Source organism: Pagrus pagrus (genome assembly GCF_965226575.1).
Source record: "Pagrus pagrus genome assembly, chromosome: 13".
Lineage (NCBI taxonomy): Eukaryota > Metazoa > Chordata > Actinopteri > Spariformes > Sparidae > Pagrus > Pagrus pagrus.
The window spans coordinates 27747894-27770054 of NC_140197.1; the positions used below are offsets into that span (position 1 = coordinate 27747894).

At 42.2% G+C, this 22161-nt stretch overlaps 3 protein-coding genes across 9 annotated transcripts in view; 1 reads left to right on the forward strand and 2 right to left on the reverse strand.

Annotated features, from left to right (window-relative positions):
* Positions 1 to 1217: 1217 nt before the first annotated feature.
* ndel1b (nudE neurodevelopment protein 1-like 1b) lies at positions 1218 to 11826 on the reverse strand. Its single transcript, XM_084371636.1, has 9 exons — positions 11672 to 11826; positions 7804 to 7900; positions 5384 to 5537; positions 4232 to 4380; positions 3973 to 4109; positions 3708 to 3875; positions 3526 to 3617; positions 3210 to 3355; positions 1218 to 3117 (listed from the first exon to the last, which is right to left on the reverse strand). Exons 2-9 carry the CDS (start codon positions 7887 to 7889, stop codon positions 3027 to 3029), a joined length of 1023 nt encoding a protein of 340 aa, XP_084227762.1. The 5' UTR covers positions 7890 to 7900; positions 11672 to 11826; the 3' UTR covers positions 1218 to 3026.
* Positions 11827 to 13122: 1296 nt separating this feature from the next.
* LOC311267847 (RING finger protein 222) lies at positions 13123 to 15151 on the forward strand. Its single transcript, XM_084371089.1, has one exon. It carries the CDS (start codon positions 14055 to 14057, stop codon positions 14685 to 14687), a length of 633 nt encoding a protein of 210 aa, XP_084227215.1. The 5' UTR covers positions 13123 to 14054; the 3' UTR covers positions 14688 to 15151.
* Positions 15152 to 17102: 1951 nt separating this feature from the next.
* Positions 17103 to 22161, reverse strand: part of arhgap44a (Rho GTPase activating protein 44a) — an 82219-nt gene continuing 77160 nt past the window's right edge. For 6 of the 7 annotated variants that reach the window (XM_084371701.1, XM_084371705.1, XM_084371704.1 and 3 more), the window contains one exon: positions 17103 to 21153. In XM_084371701.1, coding sequence (XP_084227827.1) covers positions 20999 to 21153 — 155 coding nt within the window. In that variant the 3' untranslated portion in view covers positions 17103 to 20998. The remainder of the gene's footprint in view (positions 21154 to 22161) is intronic. The other variant, XM_084371703.1, reaches the window with a different exon arrangement.

Consider the following 22161-nt stretch of genomic DNA (forward strand, 5'->3'; position numbering starts at 1 on the left):
AAGTCAGAATTTTGAAAAAAGGTTTGAAACAATTATTTTTCTAAATTTGGGGGAAAAAGTCAAGAGTTTTAAGAAAATTTTTAGATTTTAAGTGTTATTTAAGTGTGTATTGTAAGAGTTTTTTGGGGGGGTAGTTAGAATTTTATGAGAAAAGTTGAGGGGAAAAAGTCACATTTTTAGGACAAAAGTTTGAAACAAAAGTCAACATTTTCAGAAAAAGTTGAGGAAAAAAAGTCAGATCAAAATCTTTCTTAAAATCTGACTTTTTCCTCAAAATTCTGACTTTCCTGCCTAAAAGTTTCTCCTCAATATTCTTACTTTTTGCCCCAGACTTTTTCTCAAAATTCAGACATTTAAACAAATACAAATATGATTTTAGTTTTCATGTAGTTTGTGTGTGAAATCGCTGCAGTGAACACGACAGAGCGCACTGGAGACAGCGCAGTCTCCGCACACACACTCTGCCTTCTCCAGTCAGCTCACCTGGATCATCCTCACCACCTGCGAATAGGGATTGTATGATTTATGAAAGCCTGTAAATAAAGTCAGTGACAGCTCTCACAAAATCGTTACACTCCATATGCTCATTGTGAGTCCTGATCACGATGCAGGCAGAGTTCACCGTAACTACACTTCAATGAATAAATAGTGTTCACGCATCAAACTTCCATTTTCAAACAATATCCCAGGCTGAGGGATATCAATGATTGTCGTGCATAATTTGGGTACGTGAAGAAAAAAAACTTAAACGTTTCTCATGCACACGAGAAAAGTTTGTTTGTTTTTTTCCCCATCTTTCTCCGTACTTTCTTGTGTTGAACAGTTAGATACAAATACAACGTTTTTTTTCCCCCTTTCATTTCTGAAACCAAGTGAAATAAAAATCAGGTACAAAACCTTTCATGGATATTATTATTTTTTTTATGTGAGAAAGTGAGTGATTTTTTCCCCCCATGTTTTCACAGATGAATTTCTTTTTTTTAAAGAAATTTAGAAAGATTATCCTGGCAAAACTTTATTTTCACCAGTGCTCAAGTTATCAAGATGAAGTTTGATTATTGACCTTGAAAATACTTGAAATATTTACAGAAAACCGTACAGTTTAAACATTGTACAATAATAATGACACAAGACGTGAAAGTTTTAGAAAATGTACAATAAGTGAAACTTATGCTGCATCATCTTTAATTACAGTATACGACACAAACTACACAACGTATTTGTCATCTCAATCTTTATTTAATTAAACAATTTTGACAAACAATCTGATATCATAATACAATGGCTTTAACCATTCGTTATCTGGACATGCCATACAGAATCTGAAATAAATAGGACTTTAATGCCAAATGTCAGTATGTACAAATGTGGTAGGCAAAATTACCATCCTTACAAGCTATATACACCGACTGTAGAGCACACGTTAGTAACAGGCTCATAAGAGTGCCCAAAAATGACATCTTATATTATTAAATAACAATGAATACTAAAGGCTTTAACTTATGATGGTCTTTGAAAGAGAGAAATGTGTGGGCAAAATGGATTTAGACAAAACTCTGGGATGAAATCAATGTCCAACCTGCTAAAAATTCAAGAGTCAAGTCAAAATAACATTAATATCAGCAAATGTGCTGCAGAACACAAAAGGCCTCCAGACCCTGAATTTACATAAGACCAGCCTCAAAAAGGATCCTTGAGTGGTAGTTTTATAAAGCCAAATTCGCCTACTCGTGTTGCGAATCCACCATCAGAATGAGGTAAATGAGCCTGTCACAATATTAAAAAAAAAAAAAAAAAATGTATACGTCAAACATTTAAAAAATAAAAAGGCAAAACTGTTCCCTCGAAATGTCAACGGAGCTCCACAGAGAAAAAAAAAACACTCGACTGCAGCCAAACCTGTGAGGAGCAGTTTAAGTGCAGGTTTAATTTAACCCAGAGGACAGAACCAGCTGAGATTTCAACACTTTAAAGAAACAGATCATCCAAAAATCAAAAACACATGTTTTGTCCTGTTACAAGTGATGCTATGTATCCGTCTAGTTTTGGCAATATCGGCTGTAGAGAGATCTTCCTTCCTGAAACTGCTCACAAAAAGGTCTGTGGATTATCTTGAGTGACTCGGTTAAGATTTCTAGAAAGAGAAACTGCCAATGAATTTTTTTAAATGTATATTTTTGGCATTAATTGAGAGAAGGCAGACATCTCTACGCCCAATATCTTTAAAACAACTCACACCAAAACAATCTACATGGATAAATAGCTGTACAGGTAATGGGGAAAAAATATATTTCTGATTTTAGGCCTAACTGTCCCTTTAACATGGAGACTACTTCCAAATAAATTACGGCGAGTAGCCAGCAACAAGAGGACCGACTGCACTACATGGCTTTGAACGATCAACATTCACTTCAGTCATGAATGCGGGGTCCCGCCGCGCCTCTCCGACCCCACATTACATTTGCACACATGCAAGAAAATAGCAAAAAAAGAGGAAAGATTGCATTTTACTGTGAGATAAATTAATATGAACAGATCCCTTTTTAAATATAATACATTCTAAATTGAGAATATTTTAACTGTGCAATTTAAGTGAAAAACACAGGAGGAAAAGAAAGAAGCTGTGGTCCGTTTCCGGACCTTTTGTCAGGGATAGTAGCTTTTTTCGGAAGAATTTAACGGCGCCACTTCAGAGTTGACATCTAGAGAGCGACGCATGTGCAGCGACATTCATACGAGCAGAGTACAGTTCAGCTTTAGGCACATGCAACGATGTGGTAGGAACGTCTTCGCCCACTCACAGATGCATTCAGAGCTGCGAACATCGTGAAGTCAAGCCTCCTCTTTCACACCTCACGTTCAAAAAAATGCACAATCCCAAACAGGCACAACACACACTCTCTCTGTTGTTTCACACACACACACTCACATACACACACACTTAGCACACAATGTAATGGTCTTTCAAGTGTCCTCTCTGTTTTTGTGTTGGGTTGATAGGAAGTAGAGGTCGGTGCGGGGACGCCTCACACACTCAGAGGCAGCATGCCTGGTGGAGACACAGCTCTGGATGCTGCCATGGAGGTCAAAGAGCTCGGGTCCAGTCCGTTTACAGTCCTGTGGTTTCAACACGGACAGGCGCAATTATTAGCAAACACAGACAGAAGTACAGAACAGTCAGAAGGAAAGTGTTTAGTAAAAATACTTACGTTTTGTCAAAGTAAGTGGTGTGTAGAGAGTGAGAGAACTTGGTGGCGTTGCTGTTGATGAGTGTGCCGTTTTCTTTGGAGTAGTTTTTTTTTGCCGCCTGGTCTTTGGCGAAGTTCCTGCAGGCGGCGAGTTTGGACTCCAAAGCCTGTGAACAGAATAAGAAAATAGAAATCCGTGTTTAGCCTCATCATAAAACATCTTCCTGTTTGTCCTGTGGATGAGGACACTGTTGAAATAATACCAACAACATGTGAAAAATGTGGAATATTCTCAGGTTTGTTTAATATAAATGGGACGGATAAGGGAAACACCTACCCCAACTTTCCTCAGGAGATCACCAACAATGTTGAGAGCTGAAATTCTTGCAGAGGGGGTGAGGGACGAGTTGCCACAGCCATTGGTCAACGCTGCAAAAGCACACGAGCTGATTTTAGTATATAAATCAGTGAATTTCCACTTTTCATGTGTGCAGTAAAATGAGATGAATTCGAGCTGACCTTTCTGGCTGATGAACGGGTGCTCTAGGCCCTTTCCTACAGGTGTGGCAGGGAGCGATAAAGAGGCCTGCACTGCAGAATCCATCTTGTCGATGTCTAAGGTGGGCGAGCTGGGTGCCGACATCCTGTCTGTAGTCCGTTCTCGTACTGCCAGCTCCTGTCTCAGGTCTGCAGAAGACAGAGACAGAATCATGAAATACTCCTCTGCTAACCCTTACTCAGGTGACAGATTGGCTGCAAAAGGGCAGAACAGAGTCGTCTTTACCTCGTGCTTCATCTTTCAGCCGCTGCACGGACACCAGAAGAGACTCCTTCTCGTCCAGCTCACTTTCCAGGAAGGCGTTTCTCTCGATGGCCTGGTTCAAACGGCCCTCAAAGTCCTCGAGAGACACGATTGTTGCCCTGCACATACAGTAGAGGACGAGGGGCACAGCCATTAAAACCCTCTGCATCAAAATCATTTAATGGTGTTACAAACAAAACTAATCTAAATTAAACGTAATTAAATGTACTGTGTTGCTGACCTTTTGGCTCTCTCCAGGTCATCGTTGGCCTGTTCAAGCTCCCGGACGTATTTGTGTAGCTGCTCCTTGATGCTGCGAGTCTGTACCAGGTCGTCCTCCAGCATAGAAATCTGTTTGTAACTCTGGGCGTACTGCTGCTCCAGCTTCTCCTGAACGAGTGAAGAAGAGAAAAGAGTTTAGTGAGTGAGCGTAGAGAAACAAGGATGTCAAACAGACCTCATGTTCCAGGAAAATGTTCATATCCTTTTCCTGGGTTACGCGGCATGAACAACCATTTTATGTACTATACAATAGTTTTCAACAGCAGCACTACAACCTGGTGTATAATGAGACAGTTGATAAAGATGTTCTTCCACATTATTTCACTTTCACAGAGCCTCTTTGTTCCCCGGGGAGGCCCTGTGGCTCATTTACCGTGCGGTACTTCACAGTACAGTTGGTGGCAGGGCTGCATGCCTGCATTGTGGCCCCCGAGGCACAAAGACAGGAAAGCATGATTCATGATCTCTCTGGTTCATTGACACAGTTCGTTTTTAGCATTAGCTGCTGCGAGCATTTTCACGTGTCGGGCCATGTGAAAAACCACAATAAATAAAGTATTGACAGAAGTAGCCACGTATGTCAACAGAGGAAAATAAACAACCCTCGCAGTCATACGAGTATGGATTTCTGAGTTTACGAGGTGCACATGAATGCACCATGAAGTCCAGAAGCCATGAATGAAAACAAAACGTGGCAGAGACTCTCAGCAGAAGTCTTGATTACATGACTTCTTTGGATAGCCTTGCAAGATTTACCTGCCAAGCAGAACGTCTTCTAACATTTGGTGCCTGCCAGGTGTCATCTTTGGACCCTGGTGCATAATCACCTTACTACCATTCATGCCGGCTGTGATTAAGAACCAGACTCGTCAGTGTTTTCTATTTTCTTTCTCTTTATCCCGACATCCACTTAAAGAGTGCTGAAGGATTACCTAAGAGCGCCTCATTAAGACCTTGCATACAAATAAGACATTGGACCTCGTCCTCCAGCAGGGATCAGATAACCTCTTGAGTAACTGCAGATTAGTTTATTGCTGTCCTAAACCCTGGACCATAAAGGCAAGCCGAATCCCAAAATAAGCTCCACTGGCAAGTCGCCAGGCCCAGTTACCTTGAGGTTGTACATCTCGTTCTTCAGTCTCTCGTTTTCACTCTGGAGGTCTCGGAGGCGATGTTCGGCCTGGCCGAGCTGCGCCTCCAGCTCTGCCTCCAGCTCCCTGCTCCCCTCCTGGAACTCCTGCAGCTCCTCCTGAGCGTCATGGCAGCTGGACAGTACACAGAAACATGAACAGTCATTGTCAATTACCGGCCACTGTGTTCACTGTCCGCCATTCAGTGCTGCAGAGCTGACCGGGTGAATGACCGCGGGCACCAGCTCTAGAAAACTGACCGGCTTTTGTCCGGTAAGACGAGCCGGGCTCAGGCAGGTTCCAGCAGCTTAATCTCCAACATGCCGGAAATAAACCTGCATGAAACGCCGGCCAGATATTTGTAGGTTTATAACCTTCAGTCCTGCCTCGGCAGAACAGGAAACAGCTCAGCACCGTCGAGTTAAGCACTCTAAATATACAGCAGCTCTAAAGAGACAGCTGAACTGTGACAGTAGATGGTTCAGAAAAACAGGCCTGCTGTCATTAACCCTCAGCTGTGAGAGGTCAGAATGAAGAGTGAGCCGGCACAGAAACGGGATGAGGTCTCGGTTTAAGTAACAGGATGCGTGTACACGCTGGTCAGGGCAGATGGTCTGAACACACAACATAACTCAGAATGTAGTGCAAGTAAACATTACAGGGCGGAATAGGAAAGAAAACTAGATTCAGTGGTCGAGAGTGTGAACACACACGATGACACTGTGGTTAACCCTGTTCTGAGATCAGCTGACTTGTGCTCGGATAATGGCCTCACAGTGAATCAGTTGTTGTGCCGGGGTCGTTCCACACATACCAACACCACAGCGGCTGCTTCATCAGCACGCTGCGCCCTGTGACTTCCCTGTTTAGCAGCCTGGCTTGTGCTCCGTCACACTTTTCACAGTTCGAAACAACCAACAGTTTCCCTTTAAGCGCGACGTAGCGCTGCATTAAGTGTGAAAATTAACAAGAAATGTGTGAAAGCAGGAAATAAAAGCGCCGCGCACATGATTCAATCTTATTTTTTGTGATAATCAGAGACGGTAGTATGTCTGTGACGATTCTCCAATTCCCACGATTCAATTTTTAACATTGTTTTTCAGCACTTACAGATATATTATTGTTTTTCCTGGTGGCTTTTTGCAAGGTTAGGTTTTGGCAAGTTTAAATTATAACCTTAAAATAGAATGAGTCTACATTTCAACAGAAACTATCACCCATAGAAACTCAACAACCAAAAACAAAAGATAGAAATTCAGTTTGTTACAAAGTTTGGTTTCTCAAATCTCTCCCGAGTGAACCATCTTCCCAAATAAATCAATAGAGGATCTCTGATAAACAAAATAAACCCAAAATAAACTAAAGTAGGCATGGGTGGCTTTTAATTTTGATTGATAATTTAAAGCTAATTCATTTTAAATTAATTTTTGATTTAGAATCGAAATGGAAAAAGTCAAGTTTTAAAAATATCACTTCAGGAAGATAAACCTCTCAATGGGTAACTCATAAACACGACATGCTGCGACTGTTAAAGTTCTCCTGAGAAAACGTATCCACAAAAACATGTGTGAACTGTGTGCGTGGTGCTATTTTTTCCATGAGTTTTTTCCTCTCTGTACCCACAGCAGGAATTTCTCAGAAGCCCACCACCAGGAGTTTAACCCTCTCAACGCTCCCTTTGAGAGTACGACGGGCCCCAACTCCACACAACCAGACGGGGTTCAGAAGGGATTTACACAACGCTCACGAGCACCACCGCTGCCTGTGGTCTCTGCTGAAGCAGTCAGAGATGGAGTCATTTCCTCCTGAGAGCCACAGCTGTCTGTGGGCAGCGATTTCAAAACGCTCGGCTGCTCATTTGCCTTATATGGCTTAAAACACAGGGTTTCCGTTCAAACTTCAAAAAGTTTGGGTCGGGGGTAATGAGAGAAATATTGCGCGACCACATCCATCAGAAGTATCAGAAGTACAGAGAAAGAGCAAATTCAGCAAATTAGCAGCTGCTTGTTATGTAAGACTGAGCTGCTGTTTGGAGTTTAAAGGGTTTACTGACTGTTTATTTCACAAGGGGGAACTGCTGCCATCTTGTATTTGGCTCAACGTTTTCAAAGACAGACATGACACATTTGCACATAACCCAATTTGTAAGAATGAGCTCAGTTCAGACAACATTAATCGTCAACTATTTCATAATTGAATAACAGTTTTAGTCATTTTTCAAGCAAAAAGGTTCCAACTTATTAAATGTAGAAAATCAAGCACTTTAAAAACAGACTCTGGACTGTGGGAACTTGTGATGAGCATTTCAGTTTTATGCTTTTATCGCTGTCCTTTAGTGCGACTGATCATAACAAGAAACCTAAAGAGGTCATACATCACTGACGTTCTTCACATCACCTACCTTTTCTTGTATTTGAGGGCTTGGGACTTCCAGTAATCCACCTCCTCGTCCTTTGTTGAAAATTTGGGAATCATCTCTTTGTCCATGTCAGGGCACCCTGAGGATTAAACAGACATATTTATGAGCATCACAGCCGGCCAGGTGACTCAAATATGATACAACACTTTGACTATTTTCATCCTCAGGCGTGTAGCGTCAGGCACAGAGCGTTCCCCTCTTATCTCACAGGTAAAACACCAACCAGGTAAATCAAGATTCAAAACGTTCCCCTCATTCCTCAGCGGACGAGACATCAGGACAGATCTCGGTTTATCTGACAAAGTCAGATCAGCTTGGCTGTGTCGCTGCTGTTCTCAGGTCACGAGACGCAGTTACTTAGTTACTTATGAATCCCTGACGACAGCACCTGATCTTTTGGAAGCTAGGATGGCCAACAGGCCTTTCATTGTCTGCAAAACATTACATTTCTAACCTCACAGCTCAATTCATGTGCTGTCAACACACCTAAATCATTAACAGCAGCTAATTCAGCGTGGCTGGTGCCTAATAGATCAAAGCTGTCCATCTGTAGAAGCTCAGTTCAGAAGTGTTCAGACAATTTCCTCTTCCGTCCTGTTTGCAGAGACAAAACTTTACTAGACGGTTGTTCCTCTTTTCTGGTGAGCTAATAAACTCTGCCTCACTCTGTGATCAATGCGGAGCGATGAGGCGGCAGCTCGCAGGAAATTATTAAACACATCTGGAATGAGTCACTGTGTGTGTGCTCTGTGCGTGGGGGGGAAATACAGATGCTGCCATCGACACTCCCGTCGCTGCAGCTCCAGGAATGTGGTCATGATCTGTACAGAGGTGTTTATCAGAGAAACAGAGGATGTAGCTCAGGGAACAACAACGTGAGCAGGACTGAAAGTGAAGCAAAGGACACTCCAGACTCTGTCTATAAAGCTGGATAACTGTAGTGATGGTGGTCTCTTCTCTGGTTTCTAAAATGTTTTGGGTTTTTTTTAGGCTTCGTAGAGAAATCCAATCCCATCCTTGTAAAGCATTTTGCAGCATAGTAAGGTGATTATTGATTGACCTGTTGAAATGACTCGAATCATGATTAAGACAAATGCACAAGGAGACAGGAAGAGATTCATGTTTTCAACTCGCAGGACTAACGATGACATGGTCGGTGTTTGCAGGACAGTTTATTTGAAACTAGCAGGAGAGAAATTCACTAGAAATTTCTTGATGGTTACTTTGGAAACTGAATTTTGGGACCAGCTGTCGAAGCACCTACCCTACGCTCAGCGGTTTAAAGGCCCACACACACCAAACCAATATCAAACAACCTACCGCTAACTAGCTTGCACATTCTGCGCCTGCGTGAGAAGAAATAACTCTCCAAACCACCAAGTAGTGCTAGTTTGTGTTCGTTATTCAAAAAGGGAAAACTGAGGACTCAGAACAGGGAATGTACACCACTTTTACGAATATAACCACTTTTAAATCGAGGATATGTCTGATTATATGTTGCAAATGGAACTGGTGAAGAGGCGGAGGAGGAAAATAAGAAGAAAATGCACTAAATGGGCGAAAACATTGATACTACAGCAAAAGGCTCGAGTCTTCCATCCAACGAGCTTCACCACAGATTCAACACGCTGAATTCGCCAACAACGTATGATGACTGCCAACGGTGCTGGACACAACACGACAACTCGGCCCACAGATGCTCATTGACAGCTTAGGGAATTTGTTTTGATTGTTAAAACTGTCGAACTGTGCAGAAAGCGGTTGTATAACTAACACAGCCTAGTGGTTTAAGTTACTGTAGCCATCGTGATTAGATTTTGATGACCAGCTTGGTTTGGGCTTGTGAAAGGAGGAGGACGTATAATTTTTCTTGCCAAGAAGAAAGTGGTCTAGACTCAGAGGCCGGACCGGCTGCTCTTCCCCTGAAAACATTCCTCTGAGATGGCGTCATCAACAATTTACTCGCTACAGGGCCCTCACGTGTCCGTACACTGCTTTGGAAATCACGAAGGAAACCAGAGACCAAAATACCACAAGGGTGGAGAGAGGGGAAACGCTCCCAAGCTGCTACTGACATAACATGTTAGCTCGATCATATTACCGGGGAGGGCCTTCAGCTCTGTCTCAGAATATCTCAAGGTGGTCTAACAAAGATAGATCTCTGTTTGTTATGATGCTTCGTGGGCTGAACGGGATCTGGTGCTTTCTATTGATCCCTGTGGGTCACCGTCGGCATGAGCGGAAGAAAACTGTTTCCATGGTGATTCAAATCAAAGGCCTGATGTGGATAATCACCCCCACAACAAGAGCTCACAGACCAATAACAGGATACCTCACTCAAATGGGGCAACAGAGATACACTATTTTCATAGCTGATTAATCATTTCAGTCTGTTTTCAAGCTTCCAGTTTCTTTAATATGAGGATCTGCTGCCTTTCTTTGTCATTTATGACATTAAATGAGGAGTCTAGGACTGTTGGTTGGACAAAAGAAGCTACTGAAGATGTGGCTTTGGGCTTTTTTTGGACATTTTATAGACTAAAATAATGCATTAATCATATCTATTTTGGTGGATTGATAGATAGCTCTAGTGCCTCACTTATATCAGGTAACAGGTCAACACTGAGGCTATGCCAGGACAAATGGCAGCTCCTGTCATCTCTCATTTCAGTGTCCTCTGGAGCGGTGTCAGCTTGACCCCTGCATCTATTTGTCTGTCGTAACAATGCCAGGACAGGCAGCAGGGCTCGCAGCCAGCAAAGATGGTGGCGACGGTGACACTACATTTATCACTGTGGAGCCATCTGGAAATAGCAGACAGGGGAAGGTAGTGAAGAGAGTTTCCTTTCCCACATTCTTGTCTCTACATCCTCTTTTGTTGGAGATGACGAGGCGCTTACTAAGAAGAAGAGCCGGCCCTGATGAAGTCATGTTTTTATAGTGGGGCTCACGAGAGGGATCTTAAACAAATGCTTTTAAGAATATGATGTTGTAGTCTAACTGTGGTTTGCTTGTATATGAATGACAATCAGATTGAGCTCGACAGGGTGTGGTGGCAGTGTTAGCCTGACATGGGGATATTTCAGAGCTCAATGATTGTTCGAGTATTAAAATGTCAATATTTTCTGGTTACTCTACTCCTCCCTGACAGTAAACTGAATATCTTTGGGTTGGGGGACGAAACAAGACATTTCAGGACTCCACCTTTAGCTTTAGGGGAACACTGATCGACATTTTCCAGCATTTTCTGACATCTAATCGTCCAAACAACTGATCAATTAGTGAACATAATCGTTAGTTGCAGCCCTGGCCTATATATTGACCCCTTGTGTTAAGGGCTAGCATAAACGACAGCTAACATACTGCCTGTCAAAGTGATCATAAAAACCACTAAAACTGAGGTTTTACTATAAAAATGACAATTGACATGAACCACAAATAACTGTCATTTACAGCCAACATTCACATGTTCACAAAAATCATAAACAGAAGCGCTAAAACAGAAGAAAAGTGACATTTACGAGGGCAGATTCATCTCAACAGGAGCTTTAGGTTTATGTAGTTAGCTAATAAACGCTGCTGTCAGTGTGTGAACAAGCTAACAGCAGTCTGATACTAGCACAGGACATTAGCTCGATGCTAACACCTACATGTAACGCTGTTAAAAGCGAACAGACGAATAAAAACGGACATAAATTCAACACTAACATCTGAAGCGAGAAAAACAAGCAGCCGACATTTAAACGCAGCTCGAGCTGTCATCACACAACCGCCGCGGCTGAACGCGACAGCTCGGCTCGGGCGTGAAACAACACGAAACCGGGATGTTTCCCCGGGTTTGGATCGGTACCTGCTCATGTCAAATCCGTGTCCAACGCTCTTCTGTCTCTGCGGGTCGTTTTCCAGCCGGTGTGACATCCAACACACACGCACACACACACACACCTCTCCCCGGCTCCGGCCTCGGATGATACTCAACTGACCGACCGTGTTTAGGAAATTGCCAACGCGTCTCCCGGAACCGACGTAAATCGTGACGCGAACGTACGTGCTGACGTCAGTGGCGTCGACGTCAGAACTGGGCAGGGCCGCTGTAGAAATAGATGCAGTAGAGTGAGCCACGCCTCTCTCTCTCTGTGTGTGTGTGTGTGTGTGTGTGTGTGTGTGTGTGTGTGTGTGTGTGTGTGTGTGTGTGTGTGTGTGTGTGTGTGTGTGCGTGTGCGCTGTCTGGACTGTAGATGTGCACACATAGAGACTCACTACACTGACCACGAGGTGGCATCTGACTGTCAGAGAAGAAAACACAGACACAGACACAAAGACCAGAGACATTAAATATTCCTGGAGACGTGTGTCAGTGTTTCTGTGTATTAATGAGGCTAATTAATGCTGTTGTGTCTGTTTTTAAATCAGTATTAGCTCTGAATATGCAATCACTTTTTATTGTTTTAGACCACAGCCTTTCTGTCTCATATTACTATGAATATTATAATTATTATTTGTATATATGTTTTTATTTTTTAATTTATTTGTGTATTTGACTAAGACAGTGAACAGCTGTGCCAGAGTTAGCTATAAGCTAATGTACATCTGCAGTCTGTGGGCAGGAGACAGAGACAACAACAACAACAACAACAACAACAACAACAACAATATGATCATTTCATAACAATAAAATACAACAACAAAAACAACCAGATGTTTTCTTTGTAATTAAACCTTCATCCTATAGCCTGTTTTAAATACAGTCGTTACAACTCTGGACGCTGACAACTGCCCTAATTTAAGAGATTTCACTGATTTGATTGATTTGACACGGACAGTGCTCAGCTTCACAGCTGTGGCAGAGTTAGCTATGAGCTAATGTACATCTGTGGTCCCTGGGCAGGACACAGAGACAGTGTCTGTCCAGAAAAAAAAAAAAAAAAACAGTTAAAAGACAAAACATATTCACAACAACAGCAACCCAAACAACAACAACAATATCATTCAAAAACATTAAAACACTATATATCTTTCAAATCCTGAACACTTAAAGGCCCTAATTTAAGAAATGTCACTACACCAAAACCCAATCAATAACTCTGTATGTATAGGCCGATCCTATTGATTTGAAGTTATTTTTGGGTAACTTTTTCTAACCATAATCTCACTAAACTTCTTGATATTTTGAGCCGAGCAAACTCAATAACAAACAGTAACTGTGAGACAAAAACACTGGCTGAAAATTGGTTCAAGCATCTTTATTTAAGTGACAACTGAATTACATCAGGGTCGATTAAAATGGACAAAATTATTGCTTTGATTTTTTAAAACCATTTTTGGCAGCCCTTACTTTTATAAAATAACATTTCATTATATTAACATTCAGTCACTTATGTCTAATAAACAAATACACAAGTAATCATTTACAGTTTCACTACTTTACTCAGACAGCAGAGTCGATCCAGCCTTGTTGTTTAAGATCCCCATGACACACGTCAGCTCCATTAACACTCACTGCTCCTCCTCTGAGTTTGTCCTGCACCCACCCAGCTGTGACTCAGGGGGCAGGGCAGCATCCTCCAAAACTCTTTGTTTCTCTGAAAGGTAGGACTTTGTCGGTTACTTGGACACATGAAGTGTACGAAAAATAAAAAGACACGACCGAATATGAAGAAACAGAGTAGGGGGACCTTTGTTGAGACCATGTCGGAGAGGGACTGTCACTCTGGAAAGGAGTTGTCCAAAAATGTCCATTTTCCAACAACGACCCTTTAATTTCATCATCTTTCTCATCACCTCTGAGCTCATTCACTGAAATCCCAAATAAATACTCACAAATACTCATGTATGAGACTTAATCTGCATCCTTTAATACTCTGTGACATGAACAGCACCATGTGAAGGCTTTCTGCAGGGCTTTGTCACATCAGATGAAAACACCACCATCACCTGGTCACGTGTGCTCGGTTTAGTTGTTTCTCTCTCTAATATTCAAAGAATGTCGGTGACGAACGTGAAATTGAAACCAGCTGAGCCACTTGCTCTGCCACTGATGCCATCAGGGGACCCGATCAGTCAAGTCAGGTGGCAGGCCCTGTTTTACAAGGTGCAGCTCGCCTCCACCCACAGAGGAACCATGAGCCATGACAAAGGACTTGGAGGTATTCAGGCTGCATGTATGAAGTTGTTGGAGCCTCAGTAACTCTGAACTGAGTGACTGAAGAGGATATTTTTATATTTTACCTCCCATGGCGTTTCAGAAGGAGGACAGCCAGGAGGACGCGCAGGAGTGTCCCGTGTGCTACGAGTGTCTGTCCGGCACGGAGAGGACTCTGAGCTGCGGACATGTCTTCTGCCACGACTGTCTGGTCAAAACGCTGGTGAGCATCAACAGCAATGGGAACATCAGGGACACTATCGCCTGCCCCATCTGCAGACACCTCACGTTCATCAGGAAACAGAAGGAAGCGCTGGTGAGCCTCGCGGCGGACAAGGCTCCTCACGAGGCGCAGACGCTGGAGGTGCCGCTGCCGCTGGGACAGCTCCAGGACGCACGGCGCGCCTCCGGGGACAGCTCGCCGGGGGGAGTTAGCTGGATTTCTCGCTGCTTTAGAGGGATCTCCGAGCGAGTCCATCGGCAGAGGCTGATCAGGCCGAGCCATAACGCGTCTCAGATCTTTATCATAAGCGCTGAAGGGCGACCCATGGCTGAGGAGGACACGCTCAGCGTGGTGATGACTGTGGTTCAGCCGCAGCAGCAGCAGCCGCGCAGGAGGAGGCGCAGGATCTGCACAACAGCACGGTGCCTGCTGCTTCTGCTGTCAGCCTTCACCATCCTGGCGCTGGTGGCTGCGACTTTACCCTGGATCCTGCTGGCTTAGAGCAGCGATGTGACCACGAAGTGCCAAACATGAAGAAGTGACGCTGATAGAAAGTGTGTGAAGCGGTTTATTTGGATCAAACTTATCTCATTTCTGTGAACAATCCATGCACTTAAAATCTGACTTTGATTTGCAACATGGACTTAAAATGTGATCATCATACTGTCGTTTTTAAAGGACAAGTCAGGAGGTTTACAGGCATGCCCATGTGCTTTATGTGCATTGCCAAGCAACCGTCCAAAGTGAAGTAGAGGTTAGGAAAGCCTTGACAGCAAAGTCTTTTGTTTTGCATTCCTGTCTGTGACACGTTCAACCTGTTTTCTAAGAAGGAAACATGCGAGGAAATGATTTTTTACTGGTTAAAGTAAGCTTGTAAACCCAACTGGAGTAGACATTTTTAAATTCTGTATATTTTTTTTAGAAAAAGGTTTTGAATGCAGAAAAAAAATGCAATAAAAACTTTGAACCCCACTGGATCCCATTGTTTTTAAAGCAGCTCGGTTCACTGTTGTGGATACACCGTTTCCAAGCAACTTTGTGGACAATAACTTTAAAGTGCAGAGCTACGACTTCCCAACTCCAGGGTTATTATGTGCGTCTGCATAATGTATACGTCCCCGAGAAGAACAAAATAAGGTGTTATATTTCTGCAGGAGGATGAGCTCAGCTCAGAGAGGAGAGCAAACACTCAGGGTGTCATGTTGACAGGTCTCCTCTCCTCATTACATCACAAAACAAATCATGTCAGACACTTTTACATTGAATTCTCACACTTTTTCCAGTTTAAACTCTTATTTTGCACAAGAGGAATATGTTTAATATGCAGATGGTTGGAGGTGAGTCAGTGGTTGTGTCAGTAAACATCCTCTGTTTGGTGTAAACAGAGCCACCTTTAAAACTTCCAGTAAGAAATTATTGATGCCCCCGCGGCAGTCTGAAGGAGGCAGAGCAGCAGTGGAGATGAGCTGCTGCTGTAAGGAGATACACTGCTGGCCTGTAGCATTAGATTACCACTGACTCTTTAAGGATCCAGCAGAGAGACCCGCATTGTGCAACCTGGGGTGGAGATCCACACCAAATAAAAAACTCGTTCCCTGAACGAGCTGCGTCAGTATCACCACCATCCCGACAAACACTCCTGCAGCCGTCCTGCTGGTCCAGTCCTACAGGTTACACACAGGAGAAGCTGCTCAGTCAGACCTGGTTTCAGTGGGAGGAGGATGATCATGTATTTCCTTTGATGACTCAGACTGTTTAAGATCATTTTCCTGTTTTCCTGACATGTAACTGTAGTTTTAAATGCACAAAAGTCACAAAATTTCAAGGCAAAGAGATGAAAACTTAAAAGGATCTGACTAAAATGTTATTCATGAGTGGGAGAGAGTGAAAAATCTGCTCAAAGCAGCAGTGAATGCCCTCGAGACAAAGAAGAGACTGTTACATTATGTTACTTTGGTAAAAGTGAACGTCACCAAACTTAGTTAAAAAACTTTGGCTCAGATGCAGCATGTGATCTGCAGAGTAACTAGTAACTAAAGAGATCAAATACATGGAGTGGAGTAAAAAGTTCAATATTTGCCTCCAAAAGTAAAACTAAAAATGAAAGTTTTGTAATTAAATGTTCCATTTTTCTGTTGTAGCTGGTTGATGTGATGCTAGTTTTAGCTACCACAAGATAAATGAGAGGTAAACGGTGTCGGGAGGAAGAAAGAAACTAATTCTTCTTCATACAAATCTGTTTTTTATTGGATGGTTTCACCTCCGACTTTGAACAGTAATGTTTAAAGGGAAAATATATTTTTTTTGTAAAACTGCTAAAAACTCGTAGACATCTGACACATGATGAGGAACCCCTGCTGCTGTAGACGTGTCACAAGCAAAACAAAAAGAAAAAAGTTATGAACTTCTGTAGAAATTATATTTTCCCCTAAAAATGTCGAGGAACAGAAGTATTAAACTGCAGAAAATTGAAATACTGTAAGTCTCCCAAAACTGAATAGATGTTGTGAGTTACTTTCAAATGCTTCTAAAAAAAATAAATGTGATGTTAAACTAATGTATCTTATATCAGGGTTTGTCCAAAGAACACAAAAAAGTGTTTGAACGTGTATTTTTTATGGAAAAGTAAGTGAATCTTCCACTTTAATAAGGCTATTGTACAATATATTGACTGAATTGTTAGTGTTGGTGTTATGTGAGGTACAAACAATGTTTACTTGGATCTTTTTTTTGGTTCTGACCACTAATGAATGCAGCGTCGGGTCACGCTGACCCAAGAAACAGTTTCGATGTTCCTCCTGAGGGAACACGACAGGAGGGTCGAGGACAACCTGTTCAAATTAACACAGACGAAAACAAATAATCAGAAACAGATGGGGAAAACACACTGAAATGAAACCCACGCGGACCACGTGAGATTATTAAAAATGTAGAGTTTAATATATATATTTATTTCTGACATTCTGATAAGGATTGCAGGTAGGCTTCACAGTACACACTGTGTTCCACTTGATATGCTAAGCAGAGGAGGAGGAGGAGGGAGGAGGGAGGTGGACATGGTGGGCTTGACAAGCGGCAGGTTGTTTTGTTTTGTACACTAGTAGTGAAAGCAGAAGGAGGCAGTACATCCACAGGCAACATCTACTCCTCTACCGTATTGCTCGAAAACCCCACGCCCCCAAAAAGGACCGTCTATGGTGATCCACATTCTCTGGAGTCCGTCTTTTACATTTTCACCCCTCTTACAATCCCTAAAAAGACAGTGATTGACACAAAACGTGGATTATCAAAAAGACTATCTAAGCGCATGCATGACACTCCTTCTTCTTCATCGTCTTCTTCAGATTTTTTCTCGTTTAAAATCCCCCTCCCCCCTCCCACAAAATGTAAACAAATTTGAGCTTTAGACCGACGTACTCGGCGGTGTCGAGGTGAGTTAGGAAATGTAGATCTACAGTAGTTTAAAATGCTTGATAAAACTATGTAACAGTGTACCATGTGGTGCAAAAAAGGTGGAATATGCTCTTGAAAAATGGCTGTAAGTTACAGTCAGAAGTCAGATATGCGATGAGATCGTGACTGATGTTTTCAGGGGAGGGTACGGATGTTTTTTTTTCTTCTTTTCAGCAGCATAAATAATCACACCTATAATGAATATGAATGCATGCTTTTCTTAAGGTGGCTGTAAGTTCCAGTTATGACGCACGAGAAGCGTTGCAGTAATACCACCCTGTACTGATAATTATAATAATAATACATGCCAACAGGCCCCCTAATTAACCTTCATCCAAAACACACAAGCGCTCCTTTCCGCCTGCACGTTATTACAAAAAAATCAGGTAGGCTAGCGTTTGAAATCTGAGTGAGTCACATTCAGTCTGCACACAGAAAGAGAGAGCGAGATAGAGATAGACAGAGAGAGAGAGAGAGATACCCCTGCCTCCTTGTATAAATGTATGGATCCAACACAGAAAATAAAACCTCTAGTACACATTAATTATGCCTATAGTTCCAAAAAAATAACAACCAGTGTGAGGGCACTTGCAAAAATTGTTTGTCATACAGTATAATCACCACAACTATCAAGATAATTATCCACATCACCAAAAATCTTCATAAAACAGAGTCACACTGAGGCATACCATAGATCACTTTGTGGAGAGAGAAAGTTAACTCAAGAGTTCATTTAGTCAGAAACAAACAAACTTAAAGAAAGTAATTCATTGCTTTGTAATAAAATCAATGGCTTGTTTTCTGCAGGTTTTGGGGGGTGAGGGTCTGGAGGGAGTGGGGGGGTGACTTTGACCGCTTCTTTTTTTTTGGACTGAGGTGGATCAGTAAAACACTGTAATTGCACTTTAATCGACAAAATTATTGTCCTAGGACGTTTTTGTATGGAAAGAAAAGTGGCACTGCAGCATCTGTCATCTGATGGATCTGAAATACCTCGGGTTAACCGTCGAACAACGAAGGACACGCGACTTTAGAGGTGTGTCGAGTTTGAATTTCTAATTGAATGAGCACGTACAACCCTGATTCTTGAACAAAGTTAGCACGCTGTGTGAAACGTGAGTGAAAACTGTAGTGGCCCCGACACATTGTTGTGTTTTCTGCAGCTCGTCCTCATCAAAAAACATATACGTCATCTTTGGAAGCAGCTGATAAGGAACAGTTTCTTGTTATGTGGCGACCTCTAGTGGTTGTAGTCATTAATACAGCTGCAAAGGAGGAAGTGAGGAGAAGTTATAAAGAGATATATATATATTTAGAGAGTCCAGATCGGGAGGTCGAGTCAACGGAGAGATCTTTTACCTTACTAATATAATGAAGTTACGTAACGTACATATTATAAGTTACTTACGAAGCAAAAGTACATTAGCAACAGAAGTTACAGAAGTAAATTAACGATTTTAACCCAAAACACGATCTTTCCTAAACTTACCCAAGTAGTTTAATGGCCTTAACCAACCAAACTGCAAGCATACCATGAATTTCTGGTGTTTTGGGAACGGGTCTATATGTCTTTTTGTGAGTTGTTGTTTTGTAAAATGTTGTTTTCCACATGTTGTGTTCCTGAAGTGTTTCCCAGCCTCTGGTTTTGTTGTACAGTTTTTTCATCCAGAGTCTGTGAAAGAGGATGAAGAGCGAAGGATCACATTCAGTTTTACACAGCATCCCAACTTTTATGGACTCAGGGTTGCATTTTTTTTTACTTCGCTATAGTCATTGCAACAATATAGGCTTGGACTACATTTGTCCTCATTATGAATTAATTAAATGGCCCAGGGGTGCTCGAAGTAATCCAATCATTTACACAGGAATCGATTACATAAACGATTGAAAAAGAAAAAAAGAAGATAGGGCGTCGGTGTGCAACTCATTAGTGCTCTAGCATGCTTGAAGTCAAAGCTCGGGAGACAGAATTAGAAAGACCGCGACTGATTCGTAGCAGAAAAATAACGCTCTGCTTTTTTTTCTGCTGCAGCATCGTTTGTAACCTGGTGTCAGAGTGAAACATCATGAATCTACAGTAAACCTGTTCATCGTGTGCGGGGACAAAAATAACATCAAGTTTTTGAATCATTACACTTTCTACACATGATAAATATCAGCACATATATTATTATTATATATATTCAAGATATGCATTTTACATATACTTTTCCTCTCATTTATATACATCGATTTATGTACAGTCTTTGTATTTACACTTGGGGTCAAAGGTCACTGAACCTGAAGCACTTGAAACAAGGTTAAGGGAGAGAATCATACGAACCTAAAGGCAGTGTAGTCATCCATCCGTTATCGTCAAACCGTAACAGCAACGCGGGCGGTCTTAAATGTACTCTCCGAGGACAACAACAGCAACAACAACAGCAACAACAACAACAGAAAAAAACACTCACACCAAATAAAACACTGCCATTCTGAGGCCCGGCTCGTTCGTCATCGGCTCGTCATGCAAAAAAAAAAAAAAACACATCGCGGTGCTTTTTTTCCTCGAAAAAACTGAACAGGAGATGCAAGTTTCAAAAAAGATTTACAGTAACATTCTTCTCATACTGTGCTGGTATAAAGTGAGTTAAAGTGAGCTGACCTGCGTGGACTACAGTCGATAAAGATGTGATAGAAGACCGGGAGGTGACGATAAGAGTTAAACTGCATTAAAATGTTTCATCCTGCGCGCCGAAAACCTGTCTCGAAACGGGGCTCAGCGTTTTGTTTTTTTCTTCCCTCATGTGCACAAAAAGCTCGAATACCCTGTGAGCATCGTTAAGACTCTCGCTCCGTCTCCGTGATTTCACCCTGAGGATGGGCTTTGCTCCTAAACCATGTCAGGCTCTGAGTTTTTCCCCGAAAACCGAAAAAGTCGTATAACGTGTGAATATCATATTGCAAAAATTCTGATTGCATGTTCTAATAAGGCAAAAATAAGAAAACAAAAAACTCACAGAAAATACAGACCACTGCATCAAACAACAAAGATGAAACAAAGCAGAGCGAATAAAAAGAGAAAATTAAAAAAAAAATTGAATGTAATACTCATCTATATTCCAGTCTTTCCTCCTAAAGGCAACTGTTCCTCCACTATGGCATTTTGGTGTCTTTTTTTTTTTTAGTCACATTTATGTTCTAGCGAGCGATTGTAAGAGATGAGTTTCTTTGCAGCCTGCAGCAGATGTGTTCTGGTTTCAGGTGGGCATTGGTGAGGCCAGTGTGAGTTTTCCATCAGGCCTTGGGTGGCGACAGTTTAAAGAGAGTATGAACAGCCATAGGGGTGCTGGTAAGCTGTGATGCCTTAGGGTCATAGGTCATAGAGTGGTGCTCTGGGGCTCCTCCTCAGGCACAGCGTCCCCCTCTGGAGAGTCTGTCACTGCCACCGACCTCCTGCAAGGGGCACCGCTGAACTCATCGATGAGGCTGTCCAGATTGACATTGATGGAGGGGATTTCATAATTGAAGATATCTAATGGTGAGCGATGGTGGGAGAGGTGAGTGTGATGAGCAGAGAAGGCGGAAATGGTGATGTGAGCAAGAGGAGGAGGAGGAGGAGGAGGAGGAGGAGGAGAAGAGGGCGTATGATGATGACAATGAGGTGTAAAAAACGGAAGAGAGCAGAAATAATATTAATCTTTTTGAGTCTGGACTCATGGTAAGTGGCATAATGATGTCTTGCCCTGATTGGAATAATCAGTAGGTTACATGTGCTTCACATTCTACACAGGGATGTTTTTTCAGTGTGCCGCTAGTCAGACGTGAACTCACTCAGAGACTAGCGTGTCTTTGTCACAGCTTTTTTTCTGTCTTTTTAAAGGATAAGTTCACCCAAAACGTGAAAATTCAGTCGTTATCTCCTCAGAGGACACGCCGATGTAGAGTAAAGTGAAGCTTCGCAGTCGAGAAAACATTTTTGTGGAGCTTCACAGTGAAATAGCGACGCAGCGTTCTGCTTAACAACCGAAGAAGATGGAGACGACCAAAACTCACTTGTTTCTGTTCCTGAGCTACACTGTAAAATCTGATAAAATGACTTGAGGATACTTGCGTAAGTAAATTAAACTAATATTTCAAGTTGTTAAAACTTTTCAGCTTGTACGACTTAGACCTAAATTTCTACTTTACTTGGGAAATCTGAGGTAATTGTTTTCCTGACTTTTTCAAAATAAAATCAACTTTACAGTAAATTTACAGTGGAGGGTGTTGAAATGGTCAGAACATATTTTTTGCAGACCTTTATGATGTCACAGTGAAATTGATCTTTGACCTTTGGGTATAAAATGTTATCACTTCATCACTGTAAAATTAAGTTGTTATTACCGCTGAAAAGGGTGAGAAATGGCCCCAAAAATGGTGACCAGCAAAATCTAATCAGTTCATCCATTTGGTGAAATTCTCTGACCAGGTTCTTGAGATATCGCGTTCACAAGAATGGGACGGACGGACGAACAACCCAATAACATAACGCCTCTGGCCC